General features: G+C 44.8%; 1 protein-coding gene across 5 annotated transcripts in view; it reads left to right on the forward strand.

Moving 5' to 3' along the window:
- Window positions 1–666: 666 nt before the first annotated feature.
- PLB1 (phospholipase B1) overlaps window positions 667–14,707 on the forward strand; it is a 136,107-nt gene continuing 122,066 nt past the window's right edge. For 3 of the 5 annotated variants that reach the window (XM_073338615.1, XM_073338612.1, XM_073338616.1), the window contains exons 1-5: window positions 667–751; window positions 6,568–6,626; window positions 10,680–10,743; window positions 11,612–11,670; window positions 13,776–13,816. In XM_073338615.1, the coding sequence (XP_073194716.1) occupies window positions 6,585–6,626; window positions 10,680–10,743; window positions 11,612–11,670; window positions 13,776–13,816 (206 nt within the window). In that variant the 5' untranslated portion in view covers window positions 667–751; window positions 6,568–6,584. Of the gene's footprint in view, window positions 752–6,567; window positions 6,627–10,679; window positions 10,744–11,611; window positions 11,671–13,775; window positions 13,817–14,707 lie in introns of those variants that run through there. The other 2 variants (XM_073338613.1, XM_073338614.1) reach the window with 2 other exon arrangements.

Here is a 14,707-nt window from a genome sequence, read left to right on the forward strand (position 1 = left end):
TCAGCAGGCTGTGGACTCAGTCATCAGACAGAGATAGCTATGAAGGTTTGGTCCTGTCATCAGGCTATCCCGTGGTGGAAGTGCTAGGTATGTCTTAGTTTGGATTCCACCTGGAGGGAAGATAGGCTGTGAAGGAGACAGAGTGACCTGCTGCAGGATAATTGAAAGGATGCTGTCCTTACGGAGACAAACATCTTGCTCTGTGCAGTCAGCAGTGGGGGGAAAATGGGTGGCCTCATGTGCCACTAGGCCCAGGAGATTTTAAGTCTTAGCAGAGACGTGGACTTCTTTATTTGCCTGTAAAGTGCTTCACACATCTACCATTATGGTGTATTATAATAATGTTACCTCTTTTGGGTCGAGCGGTTAGCCAAAAATTCTGAGTCTAGGAGATTGTTCCGGTTGGGAGTGGAAATTGGTGGTGGTGCAGTATTGCTTTGAAGCAATTTTGTTTGCACACAGAACTCTGTACATTCTTTGTGTGTCTGAATGTGGAAGAAACCAAGACCAAAGGAGTTTTTTTTAGCTTACAGCCAGGGCTGGCCTTTGACCAAGGCAAACAGGGCAGTTTGCCCAGTGTGATGAACTGAGGGGGGTGCATTTGATACCTCCCACATGACGTGACCTGCGGACCGAGAGCCAGCTGGGCTTAAGGAAGCAGTCAGCCAGCCAGCCTGGCCAGCGCCAGGGAGATAAAAACACACATAGCTGGAGAAGGAGGCCTCAATCCGCAGCTTGACTAGGCACTCAGGTAACTCCTCCAGGTAGGAGCAGCAGCAGCTGCCCAGGGCTCCCCACTCTCCTGGGACAGAGGGCCCCCTGCGTTAGAAGCCATGGGGAGTGGGCAGAGCTGTGCTGAAAGGCTCCTGATCTGATGTCTGGGGTGGGTGGCTGACTGAGGAGGAGAAGGGATGTGTGCGCCAGCAGCTTATCTCTATATGTCCCGGCTGGGGGCTTGGAGCAGCCTTCCTGCTATCTAGTTTGTGTGTTACTGTAGCAGGCCCACCCCCATCTTCCCTTAAGAGCCCCACTTGTCCAGGAAAGGGCTTGCTCTTTCCCCTGGCACTGCCGGAAGGAGCGCACACTTAACTCTGCACAGGTGAGCACCACACGAACCGGGGGCGCTGCTGCAGCCTGCTCCCATCCATCCCTTCCTTGCAGAGAGGGGACACATGGAGGGCCATGCAGGGTCACATCCTCCCTCCCCCCCCCCAGTTTTCTGCCAGGGTTTCCCTGCTGAGCCCTCGCCCTCCCTCTCCTGCTTGCTGAAGCCCGGGACCGGGAGAGGTGAACCAACAGCACATGCACCAAATGGCTGGGAGCAGTAGGGAAGAGCTGCTGCTTCAGCGCGGCAGGGAGAGGTAGGGTTGGAACAGCTGCTTTCCCATAGGGCAACTGAGGGTTAGGGGGAGGGCTGCCTGGGGGCAGAGGGCATGACTTGAGCTGTTGGGGGAAAATCTTCAAATTGCACCTCCCACCCCCCGCATCAGCAGGTGAGGGTCCTCCCTGCTCCCCTGGCTCAATAGCTTCACTCCCTTGGTCCCAGGGGCTGCCTCCCCAAAGTCAGGCAGGTGGGTGCACAGGAGAGATGAGCGTGAGATCAGCTCCCCCATGTGCCTCCCCCGCATCTGAACAGGAGTGGGAGTGGGGACCACAGTGGGTAAGGGAGTAGCATGCTGGCTCACTGCGCTGTGTCCTGTCCCAGGGATGTTCCCAACACAGTGATTCTGTAGTTTAGTTTTAATGGCAGATTAACCAAGGAGTTTCCTTATTCTTGATGCAATATAGAAATGTGCATAGCACTTTGCCCAACAGCTTAAGCAAGGCCCTGCCCCAGGGAATTTCAGTATACTGCTAAGTACAAGTACTGGAAACAGAAAGTTAAAAAAAAAAGAACCTGAGGGTGTGGATAAGCAATCAGGGATTGAATGAAAGGTAAGTGGGTTTCAAGGAGGTCATAGCAGGTAGGCTGACACCACGTACTTCATTTCTTTACTCCCATCTCTGACTTAATCCCATATTCTGCAACCTCATTCATCCCCTGGAAGTCCCTGGGGTTCCTGCTGTTAGTGTGAGGAAAATGTGTGGATTGGCTCTGCCACATCTCCTCTCCTTATCCCTCCCCCCACTTCAACCCTGCTGCTCTGGTGGCTTATAAATAGACTTGCTATAAGGCAATTTTTATTTTTTATAACTTTGATATGTAATATCAATTGTTTATTTTTAAGCTTTTTAGTATTTTTATAATTTTTACTTTTCAGTTGTGGGAAATTATGGGGGAGGCCAGATAATTTTTTAATGACAATAGAAGTTGAGAGTCAAAGAGTTCAAGCTTTGAAGCTGTTAAAACACAAACAGAGAGACAAGGGGGGTGAGGTAATAACTTTCTTTTGACCAACTTTGGTTGGTGAAAGAGAGAAGCCCTTTTGAGCTCCACAGACCAGGAGAAGAGCTCTGTGGGGTTCGCAAGCTTGTCTCTTTCACCAACCAAAGTTGGTCCAATTAAAGATATTACCTCACTCACCTTGTGGCTCTCATATCCTGATATCAACATGGTTACAACAATACTGCAAAAACCACTAAGTGTCAATATCGCACGTCAAAGACATACAAAATGAATATCCTAGAACCAGAAATGATTAGTTGATTTAACAATTCATTCACTAGTCCATTTGTAACAAGCCCAATTCAGAAGTATATTTCACTGAATTTTGACTCTAACAAGTTCTCAAGCCGCATTTTTCTTGCTTTCCCTATCTGCAAATATTAATTATTACTGATGGAAATATGGTTGTGGATTTGAGTGTGTATGGTGAAATCAATAGCTAATTTCTAAGTTATCTGCAAAAAAAAACAAACCCTAGAGTTTTTGGGTGCCTCAGTATCCCCTGGAATCACAGTAAAAGTTTGCCTCCTCCCTCCCCCACCAAAATCTGAAGAGGCATCCCTGGCGAGCTAGGAGTGGCCAGAGGGCTGAGCCACATGCTAAGCACCGGGCACCACAAGCCACTACAGCAGCGCAGAAGTAAGGGTGGCAATACACCATATACCATGCCACCCTTACTTCTGCACTGCTGGGGGTGGTGGCGGTGCCTTCAGAGCTGGGCCCCCCTCCAGCACCCACCAGTATCATGTTGCCTTGCCAGTGCTTAATTTGTGCCAGGGCTGAGCTCTGGCATCTCTTTCAATACAATTAAACACTAGGGGAGGCAGCAGGGCCCAAAGGTGGTGGGGTGGGAGAAACCCAGGGGGCCTGGGGTGATGGGGGGGAAAGGAGGGGGCATCAAAATACAAGTTCGACCAGGGTGCCATTTTCCTTAAGGTTGGGCCTGCTTGCAGCCCACAAGTCTCTACAGACAACACCAAACCTGTCTCTTTCTCTCTCTAGGTCTTTACAGGATCACACTGTACTTACAGGTTCCTGCTTGGGTTGCTTGCCTCTCCCTTCTTCTCTGTTCTTCTGTGCGTTCTCTCTCACGCTGGTCACAACAGTTAGTGAATCCCCCTCAGTCCAAACTCCTGGGAAGGTTCACAACTCCCTTTTGGCTTAGGGGTGAGTGTTTGGCAGGGGCGACAGGGGCTCCTTATTAATTCATCCTGACAGATATGTTATGAAGGATGTGTTCACACCCGATCTCCAAGAGATTTGTGATTTATGCAGTACCTTTAAGCATAACAATATTCATGCATTGGGTGAGTGATAGAACTACAAAGATTTATATATGGTTTTAACTGTCTGCCATGAATGTGCTTTTAACATGTAGGAGTAAGCGGTATTGTTATTTGGTATGGTATTTGTTATTTAACAAATGTTAGTTCCAACCATAGTACCCACATATTGGATTCAATGACTAAAACATACCCAAGCTGTACATATTATGATCCCTTGCTTTTGGTGGTACATGCAGCATTCTTATGGTTTTATATTGTCACCAGGAACCTTTCAGGGTAACACAGATAAGAGTATAGTTTATTTCTTGTACCTGCAGACTGAGAGAGTGAGCTACTTGATTCAGTGACACAGGTGGGGTACCAACCACTGCACTTGCCTGGGAGGGGGTGAACTGAGGATGAGCGCTGCGTCAAGAGACTGGGCAACTCTCCCTGGACTTTTAGTAGAGGAGGAGTAGCAGTACTCCTCCCGCCTTGCTCCCCCTTACTTTAACTTCCAGGTGCAATCATGTATAACATACAGCACACGTCTTTATTTTTTTGAAGTACAGCACTGAAATATTATCGTTATCACTTTAATTCAAAGGCTGGGTTTACAAAAGTGAGGAAGCCAATAAAGTTTATGGCTGCTAAGTTAGCAGTTTGCTGAAGTATAAAAGCAGGAGGAAGGAAAGACATTTTCATTGCTGACAACCCCTCCACCTCCCCATAAAGCCTAAGTGACATCTCTCCTAGAATATTCATTTCTCAAATAGCTAACCATGAAGCTTCTATCAGAGCTGTTCTTTCTTTGGCTGCTATCTTTGAAAGGTAAGGTCTTTGGACATTGAAAAGTCTTGTTAGAAAATGTGTGGAAGCTGATATTTTTCTAATGGTTGAAGTGCAAAGATCAAGTGAAAAGCAGACGCTTTCAAAGCAGAAAGATGAATGGTACAATCTGCATGTATGACTCTGGATGGCACACATGGCATGGTTATTGTTGATCATCTTAGGTAAATGTGATGGTGATGATAGTGTATGGTGTGTTTGTATCTTTCTGGAGACTGACCTCCCAGGTCTCATTCAGTTGGTGTACTGAAGTTTCCTGGAGGGAAGAACAGCACCAAAAGGTCAGACTATACATAATCCTTGTACCTTTGTGAATGTAGGCCTTAACGTCTCTGTGTTTTGGTTCCTCATCTGCAAAATGGGCAGAAGAATAATTCCTTTGTCATATCTACTTAAACTGTAAGCTGCTCAGGGCAGAGACTGTAGCTCACGGTGTGTGCACACAACACCTAGAGTGTCCTGATCTTGGTTAGGGCCCCTAGGCAAAAAGAAGGGTGTGCATCACACTTGTTAGAAAAAAGTTATCTCCCAACATTCTAGAAAGTATGGCAAAAATGTGTGTACGGAACCAAAAATAGGTAAAACACATGAAAACTGCACAAAGATTGGTCAGTCATATAAAACAATTCATGCTTTTACATGTAATGCCCTTATATTTGTCTAAGAACATGGATGGATAGCTAGACAAACACAAGTATTCAGAGGAAATTCTTGAGTTTCCTCTCTCTGTTGGACTCTAAAATGCTATTGTGCCAAACACAAGAAGACTCTAAAAACAGGCACCAACATCCAGGGGCTTGGAAGTTCAGACACCTGACTTCTATTCCCTAATCTCTTGGGCAAATCAGTTCACTGCTGTGTACTTCTGTTTCCCCGTTTGTAAAATGGAACCCTCCTGGGTAAAGCAGCTTAAGATATATGCATGAAAAGCATTATATGAGAGCTAAGTATTATCATGAGATTGACTCTACACTAGTGCTTCATAAGGAGAGGTGGTTCTGAACGCCCTTGAGTGGTTGGGAAGTGTAGATGTGGATCTAGATTCAAACTTTGCATCTAACCCCTATCTCATTAGAGCAAACCAAACCCAGGTATCCCATTCAATCCCTTGCCACATGAATTCTGAGAAATTCTGAATATAAACTGTTCTTTATTAAGAAAAGAGATTAATTTACATGGAAATGAATGTAGATGCAGTCAGGAGAGGGAGGACCTCAGTACTCTCTGGCTCCACAGAAACTCCATCCATTGAAGCTCTCCAGTGGCAGATGAAGTTTCAAGTATTACATCACCAGAGCAAACTTTCATTGGCTAACCATAACCTCATGGGATGACACTGTTGCTTGCTGACTGTGAAAGGAGTAGCCTTATGTAAATTACTCCTTTCTTGGGAGTTATACCATGTACCTGTTTGAAATATTAATCTAACTATTCTAAATGTGTGTGGAATAAACAACCAAAGGCATCTCATAATGTCATATAAATTAAAGGCTGACTCAGACATTGAAATGTATTCTGGGTCGCAAATCTCATTTATGTTCTTATGAGAGAATTATTTATTTATACAGTGCCCTAGGTGCTCATTGCACTTTACAAATCAAATAAAAAAAGTCCCTGGCCTGAGGAACTTATAATTAAATTCAAGCATAACACAGCAGGGATCTCAATAAGTAATGTGTGGTGGCTATGGGGAGGACAAAGGGTACAGAAGCTAATGAGATCTGTTATATACACAGATCATAAAGTTAAGAGATGAGATTCACAGCTGTTGTAAACGGCTTTCCAGCATTTATTTTAATAGTTATGCAGATTGCATCCACAGAAGCTATGGCCCAATATGTTTAAAAACAGAGGGCATACATTTGGTGCAGAGTGACAGGCACTGGAGTGGAGATCAGCTTTGGAAACTGTGTGAGAGAGAAGAGGTGAAACTCTCTCCCTTTCAGAAATAGACACATTTAATTGTATCTCTATCTATTGAGGAGTTTATGCATGTTAGCAAAGAGTGAGTGAAATTCATTGCTAATGGATTGTTGGATTTTTCTCCACCCCCATCCCCTTCCCAAGGCACTGCAGCTCATCCCATGATGGAAAGTAACTACCTCAAGAAACAAAAGAAACTGGAGGTAAGTCCCTGGCATGAAGAAAGCTTTAGTTTTTTCCATTCTCAATACCATACCTGCCACCACCTGATGTCCTGCTACATTGTTGTGATGTAACCCCTCAATGAGAGAGAGAGAGAGAGAGAACAGAACCCTGTGGTCTGGATTATTAGTAACTGTGCACAGGGCTGGCCTTACCATGAGGTGAACTGAGGCGGTTGCCTCAGGTGCCAGACTGTGGCGGGGGCACCACTAGGACCCAGAGTTTCAAAGTTTGGACCCAAGCGAGTGGGCATGGGAGCATAATTTGAGCTCCCCCCCTCAGGTGCCAAAATGTTGTGGGCCGAACCTGACTGTGCAGAATTAAATGCAACATAAATAAATACTCTTAATGTTACGTTAATGCTAGATCAGGCCCTGCAAAGTCAAGAAGTTCCAAGATAGCTTGGGCAGGGCTAGCAGCACCACCAATTTATTAAGGTTGCCCTACACTTCCCATTGTAAGACCCTGTTTGTAATTGCTTACAGCTGCCAATCTTGATTCGTTTGGACTGAGATTTTAAATGCGGCATATTTGCCCTAGGCTAAATTTGTCTGCAAGATTTCAGCCAAAATAGTTCAGCCATTTCCGGGAACAAGGTTTAATGTTGTTTTATCATCTTAAAAAATGGAGACCTTTCCTTTGAAATGCTGCAGCACCCCCATGCTTTTGGAGCAGGGCCTTGAAATTTGGCAGGTGGGGTGGCCTTTGTATCAGGGATGTGCCCTTTTGCCATCCCCTTGCAAATCCACCCAAATTTACCCAAGACATTAAGTCTTTTTAAAAAAAATGCAGTTTGCACATGCTCTTACTAGATCTTAACAACTAAAATCTGAGACGATTCCATCCTCACTGAGCACAGTCTAATCTCTCTCAGCTCCTATGTCTGACTGAACTGTGCATGTGACCACCCTCCTACACACAGAGTGATTGAGCATGCTTCTGCCCAGGGCTTTGGGAGCTCAAAAGGACTTTCCTTGTGGGGTGCAGCCTGGTAGGAGAACTAGGAGCAGGGAGCCTGTCTCTCCTGTGCTGTCAGTGACCCGCCCTTTGCTGGTACTCAGGCAGCATGGCGGAGGAAGCCATCTAACTCAAATGCAGAGGGGACAAAAGCTGGACCTGGGGAGAGGGAAAGGAGTAAGTGGGACAAGGAGTGTGATGGGACAGGGACTAGAAGTTGGAAGGAGAGAGAGAGACTGGGACTGGTTGCAATATTGCTAACCCCAAATTTTCCAAAATCACAAGTCAGACCCCAAAAATCAAGAGATTTTTTTTTTAAAGTTTGTATTGTGTTTTTGGTCTGCCACAACCATAAGATCATCGGAAGCAGAAAGTCTGGCTCCCTGTGCTATGCCAGTGTTCTCCTGTGTGCCTGCCAGAAGAGCTCTCTCGGGAGCTGCATTACCATGGACTGAGCTCTCCAAGGCTGCAGACTAGTGGCTGTAGAGAGGGCTCGGCAGGAGGTAATGCTAACTGAAGTATCATTAACAGTATTGCCCACCTCAAGAGATCAAAACTCATGCGTCAGACTCCATAAAATCCATGAGATTATTATTTTAAAAAGATTATATTGTGTTTTGTTCTGCCTTTTGATTTTTGAACTCCCTCTGCCCACCCACAGGGCGTGTGTGAGACAATTAATGTTGCCCACTCTTCCAAATGTATTGGGTAAGGTGATGTTGGCCCTCGGAGCTCTCACCCTCACATTTGCCTGTCCTCTGCCAAGCAATTAATTCTGCCCCAACCCAAATCAGTTCTGCCACCCAGCCTCACCTCTGCTACTTCTGCAGGTACAGGGCTTTTCTACCTCTTGCCAGGCCTGGGTGAGGCAGTTTCAGAGGATCTTCACCCCCTCTCAACTCTTTCTTAGGCTTGGTGTTGCAGGCAATGGGGAAGAGCAAAGGAGCCATCCCTGTTGCTCACAAGGGAAGGAGAGAACAGAACTGCAGGGCTCCCTCCTCTCCCTCCCTTTCTGTGAGACTGATGTTGGTTCTTGAAGGGAGGGGAAAGTGCTGTCTGCTTCCTGAAGCAGCTTTTACTGGCTGCTCTTCCCCCTCTGACTAGCTGTTTTCCCCCTTGCCCCACCTCCTGGGATTTCCCCCAGACAGGGATGACATTTGCAAGAGGGCTGGAGCTTCTCCTGTCATTGGGCGACTGGCTCAATCACACCAATGTGCAACACTGTGGTTGGGCAGAGAGACTGGGATTAGAAACCAGAGCTGGGGAGACGGGGCCTGGAAGCTGGGGAAGGAAACAGGAGGACTGGGAGCCAGTTAGCTTTGGGGGCGGAACACTGAGATCAGACGAGGAGCTGGGGAAAAAACTGCACTGGCTGGATGAGGAGACTGGGACTAGGAACCAGTGTGGGGAGGGAATAGAGGCAGTACAGAGAAGAGCCTCATCTGACGGGAGCAGGGAGGAGAATTGGGACAAGAAGCCAGGAAGAATTTGGGGGTGGGGAAACTAAGTCTGGATGAGGAGTTTGGGGAGTGAGGTTAGGAGTGGGAGCCGTGTAGGGTGAGACAGATTGCGCAGGCAACCTTAAATCTGCTATTTCCTAACTTTTGAATACTGGACTTTGCTATATTAATAATATTCTTATAACTTAGTTTTTTGTGCATAAGAGATTTATGCTGTGTGAAACAGCTTTCGATGGATCCTTGAGTTATAGCTTGGTATTATGTTTCTGAAAGTCTGTAGAATATCTATAGATGAAACTCGCCTTTGTCCAGAGAGTGGGACAAAGTCTGTGCACCACCTAAGTCCTCAGACATGGCTTAGGTGTTGCACAGGTCTTGTGCTGGCCCTTTACACAGTGGTAAGCACACCTTATTGGAATAACCTATAATCCTGCTCTAGACCCACCAGCTCACTAACCATGCCAGGGGGCTGGGGAAATCCCTGCAAAAATGAACTGGGATCACATCTGTGCAGACTTTATGGTCGTCAACAAAAAATGAATCTGAGGACCTACCACTCCCAATGTACAGCTTACTCCAAAGGATGAAACTAATATGGTTCTTGAAATTTCTCTAAAAAGCTATAGAATTTAATAGAGAGGGATCTCATTTCTATAGATTTATTTTGGAACCATCCTACAGAATTCTGTAGCAGGGTGTAATTTTCCCCTTAAAATCCCTTGTTGTCAGAGGGTATGTCTACACTGCAATTAAAAACCCATGGCTAGCCCAGGCCAGCTGACTGGGGCTTGTGGGACTCAGGCTAAGGTGCAGTTTAATTGTGGTGTCGCTGTTTAGGCTTGGGCTGTAGCCCAGGCTCTAGGAATCTACAAGGTGGGAGGGTCCCAGAGCTCGGGCTGCAGCCTGAATGTCTACACCACAATTAAACAACCCCTTCGTCTGAGCCCCAGTCAGCTGGCATGGCCCAGACGCAAGTGTCTAATTGCAGTGTAGACATTCCCAGAGAGACGTTGGACTGAATGGGCCATGAATTTTGTACTAGTTTCATCCCTGTGCCTCTAAGGGTGGTGAATATTGGTGGGACAGTATGAGGGGAATCTGATTCTGCCACTAGCCATGATTAAGGCTGCAAGTCTGTCACGGAAGGCATGGAAATAATGGATTCCGTGACTTTCTGGGACCTCCAGGACTTCTGCAGCGGCTGGTGCTGACCCCAGGGCCACCTGAGTAGCTGGGGCGGCCCTGGAGCCAGCTGCACTGGCCACTGCTCTGGTGGCCCCAGGCACTGGGAGCAGCAGCGGGGCCCCGGGCCACCCCCCACCCATAGGAGCGGTGACGGCAGGACCCCAAGCCACTCCCCACCCCTCAGCACGCAAGATTTATTTAGGGGTATTTTTAGTAGAAGTCATGTGCAGGTCACTGGCTGTGACTTTTTTTGGTTATTGCCCGTGACCTGTCTGTGACTTCTACTAAAAATACCTCTGACTAAATCATAGTCTAAGTCACATGCTGTAACCATTTGGTGAATAGAGATCTTTAGGCCTCTTGATCCAACATTTTACCTTAGCCTAAATTCCCTTGTTAAAAAGAAAAGAACCCATCTGTTTGCTGTTACAGCCTCTGAGAAGATTCCAGTTTCCATGTGAGCTAGAGAAGCTGTCTCATTCTCCTGCATCTTCAGGTCTGTGTTTAAAAATCATCCTCTTGGAGGCTTTTCCTCCTCTAAGCTTGTAGAGAGACATTGACTCCACACTACAAGGTTAGGTTGACGTAAGCTGCTTTGCGTCAACGTAGCTGTGGGAGTGTCTTCATGTAAATTTGGCTCCCCCCAATATAAGTGCCTCTCTATGCTGATTTAGTAACACCACCTCTCTGAGCGCTGTACAGTCACAGTCAATGTAATAAAGTCGATGCAGTGTCAGTACAGACATTGAGTTGCTTAAGATGACTGTTACTGGCTTCCAGGAGCCATACCACAATGCCCCATGCTGACAATACAATTGGTAGAAGCGCTCCTGGTGAGGACGCACACCGCCGACACAAGCAGCCAAGTGTGTGCACACAAATGATTTAATAACTGTGGTGGCTGTATGCTGACAGAGGTTAGGTTGACATAATTTTGTAGTGTAGACATGGTTATGGACTGAGTTTGAGTCTGGGAGCTAGGAATTCCTGAGTTCTAATCCAGACGTAATAATAGGGCAAGTGACTTTACAAGTCTGCCTCAGTTTCTCCATCCCTGTATTGGGGATAATGATACCTATGTCAACAGCTCACAGGACTGTTGTGTGATCTTTTGTTATTTGCAAAGTGTTTTGAGGATGAAGGCTGAAATTTCCGAAGGAAGCTAAGAGAGTCAGGCACCCAAATCTCATTGAAAATCAATGAGTATCGGACTTTGGCTGCTTTAAAACTCCCAGCTGAAAAGCCCAATATAAATGCCAATAATGATTATAATTTACTCTGCTGTGTTTTCACATCGAAGAATGTAATTATTTTTTCAAAGCCACTGATCTTTCTAACATGAAGACCTTGATTTATCTCTGCAGTTCATACTCTGAGGCCATCTGACATTAAAGCAATTGCTGCCATAGGAATTTTGCAAACTGTAAGTATAACAGCAAGGTGTGTTGACTATAATACTTCACCGTTAAGAGCTCAGTCCCGTTTCTGTTGAAATCAGTAACAAAACTCCTGCTGAGTTGAATGGTGCAGAATGTGGGCCCTAAAGGTCTGTACTTGCTGGTGGTGTGATCAAGACTCAAAACTTTTCACATGTTTTTAAAGGTTTCGAGTAAATGGAGACAAGAGGTAGCTGATATTAACCACTTACCATACGATAGCTCTGATTCTATCAGTACCCAACTGACTTCATGCAGGAGGAAATGCAATCAGGGTCTATAAACACTTGCACAGTGAGAAGATATTTGATAAGAGGACTCTTTGCAAATATAGGCATAACAAAATCCAATAGCTGGAAGATGAAGCTAGAAAAATTCAAACTGGAAATGAAGTGCAATTTTTATCAGTAAATAACTATTGGAACAGGTTACCAAGAGATGTGGTGGATTTTCCATCATGTGAATTCTTTAAATTGAGATCGGATGCCTATCTAAAAGGGATGCTCTAGTTCAACCACAGAACTGTGGGCTTTTCCTGGGTGAAATTCTCTGGCCTGTTCTATGCAGGCATTTAGACTAGTTGATCATAATTTTCCCTTCTGGCCTTAAGAATTTGAGTATAAATCTATGGAAGAGAGTTGGACCTAAACAGGAATGTTTGATCAGAACTCCCTTGAGTGCTAGGGAAGCTTGGATACATATCTGGATCAGAATTTTGTAGCCCAGGCCCATAACTACAAAATAACAAAGTTGTTTGTCACAACTACCATATATTTCCTACTCTGTATTCCTAAATACTTTAGAATCAACAGTGAAGGATCTTGTGGAGGTGGTGAGTTTTTTTTTTTTGCTTCAAAACAAGATTGAAATCCCAGTTGCTGAAATATGAGGGAGTCCATTTGGGTAACTATCCTTCCTGTTGAATCTGAGATGCAGAATACAATATTGCTGCAGCACTAAGAACTGGAAATCCCTTAATTTCTTTGTTGTGCCCTAATCAGCCTGAAATTTATATTGAATGTGTGTTGTGGGATAACTGGAGATGCACAGAGAGGGGAAAACGGGGATAGGAGAAACCAGAAAGATTTGGGGGAATCTCAAACTTGTAGAAGTTTCACAAACAATTTAACATTTTAGGGTCTAATCCTGTGAGGTGATGTGCATCCTCAACTCCCTTTGCGGCTGGCTGTGCTTAGCATCTTGTAGGAAATACTTAGAGCCTCACAGAGTTGAGATACGTATTTGTAAAACATCTCAGTATTACCCATCTATCTGCCATAACTTCCTATAAGGTTTTGGGTTGCAGAACTCATGAATTTCTAACAGTCAGAATTACTGTATTCCTCCTGATTTCTCCCCTTTTGAGAAGAAATTATGACACTTGGTCTGCCCTAACTCTTGAGTTTCCTTTACCAGAACTAAGAATCCTTCTGTCTTCCCTTGTATCTCTGCACATGGTCTTCCATATTAAAAAGACTCTTCTTATGTTAATACCTTGAATGGCATGGGTGAGAGACGCTATAGAAAGAAATGTATGAATGGTTTGCATTTAAGGCATACAGCCTTTGGGAAAGGAGACATCTCTAGGTCTGTGTCGGTTCAACCAAAAGCCCACTGAAATCAGTGGGCATCTATCTATTTTAGGATTGTACACAGCCTCCCATAACTGTAGAAGCTGGGCACCTTCCATATAAAATCAATACTAATAGCTAAGTCCCTAGTGGACTTCACAGAGTCTTGATGACTTAAATGGACTTTGGATCATGTCCCCTGTTGGAAAGAGATTGGGCGAACAGAAACTTCAGTATAGTTTAAAAAGCAGTTCATTCAGCTATACAAAAGTGTGGTATTTCATCTTTTAAAACTCTTTTGATACATAGAATGCACCGTTAGAATGTACCAAAGAAATGGTCTCCAAACTGTAAGCGAACTGCAATAAGGAAACCTTAATTATGTGTTGTAATTTAAAATGCAATGGAGAAAAATGCTATTTACCACAGTGAATATCTGAAATACAAAACTGGACTATGACAGAGGTAGTCTACTATTTGCTTTATTAATAGCACTTTTCTTGTTCCATGCTTATTTACAGACCCCAGATTCTAGGATGGATCATGAAGATTTACTCGAAAGGTAACAGTGAACTTTCATTGGTTAGCATTGGCTACTGCTATGATGTCAATTTACACAGCTGCACATGACAGGGATGAAGACCAGATTCTAGGGAGTACCCAATTTTCATCCCATCCACAAAATTGTTCTTGTGCCTGGGTGTGCAAGAGCAGGGTAGCGGACTTCTTTGAAAAATTAGAATCTGAGCCATTATGTCCCTACTCATTCTTAGTCAATATAGTTTTTGCTTAAAGAGCACCTTTTACCCCAGGATGTCAGATGTTTTATAAATGTTGAGTAAGCCTCATAAAAACTATGATGAAGCCTGTATAGTTAGTGGTATCGCCTCCTGCTTACAGATGGGGAAACAGGGAAGGGACTTGCCCAAAGGCATGCGGGGAGTCATTAGCAGAGTGAAGAATAGAATCCATGAGTCCTGATGGCTAGTCCCCTGCGCTAACCTTGAGACCACATTCCACGGATGCTGGAATGATCCACCGTGCTCCTTGGCCATGTTTTGTACAGTTTTCCCACTTGTCAGGGTTGTTGTTACATTTGAAGTAAAATAAGAGTCTGACCCTCATTTGGTGCAAATATATTTAGCTTCATTGCAGTCACTAGAGCTATGCCAGTTTACACCAGCTAAAATTCTAGACTAAAATTTAAAAATGATACTTCTAACCGTGCATGTACAAACATACATGCTCACTCACTGGTGTGTGCCATTGCAGGGCCAAATGCATCAACTGGGCACTGAAATTGTTTATTTGCATGCATAAATGCAGCTACTTGCACGCACACTATTTATGTAAATGTTTAGCAGAGGGGTTTAGGTTAGATGGGAATAAGGTTGATAAGTTACAAACAAATACTGTTGGTAAAGAGTTGACAATTACTACTTCCTTTACCTTT

This window comes from Lepidochelys kempii, chromosome 3 (genome assembly GCF_965140265.1).
Source record: "Lepidochelys kempii isolate rLepKem1 chromosome 3, rLepKem1.hap2, whole genome shotgun sequence".
Classification (NCBI taxonomy): domain Eukaryota; kingdom Metazoa; phylum Chordata; order Testudines; family Cheloniidae; genus Lepidochelys; species Lepidochelys kempii.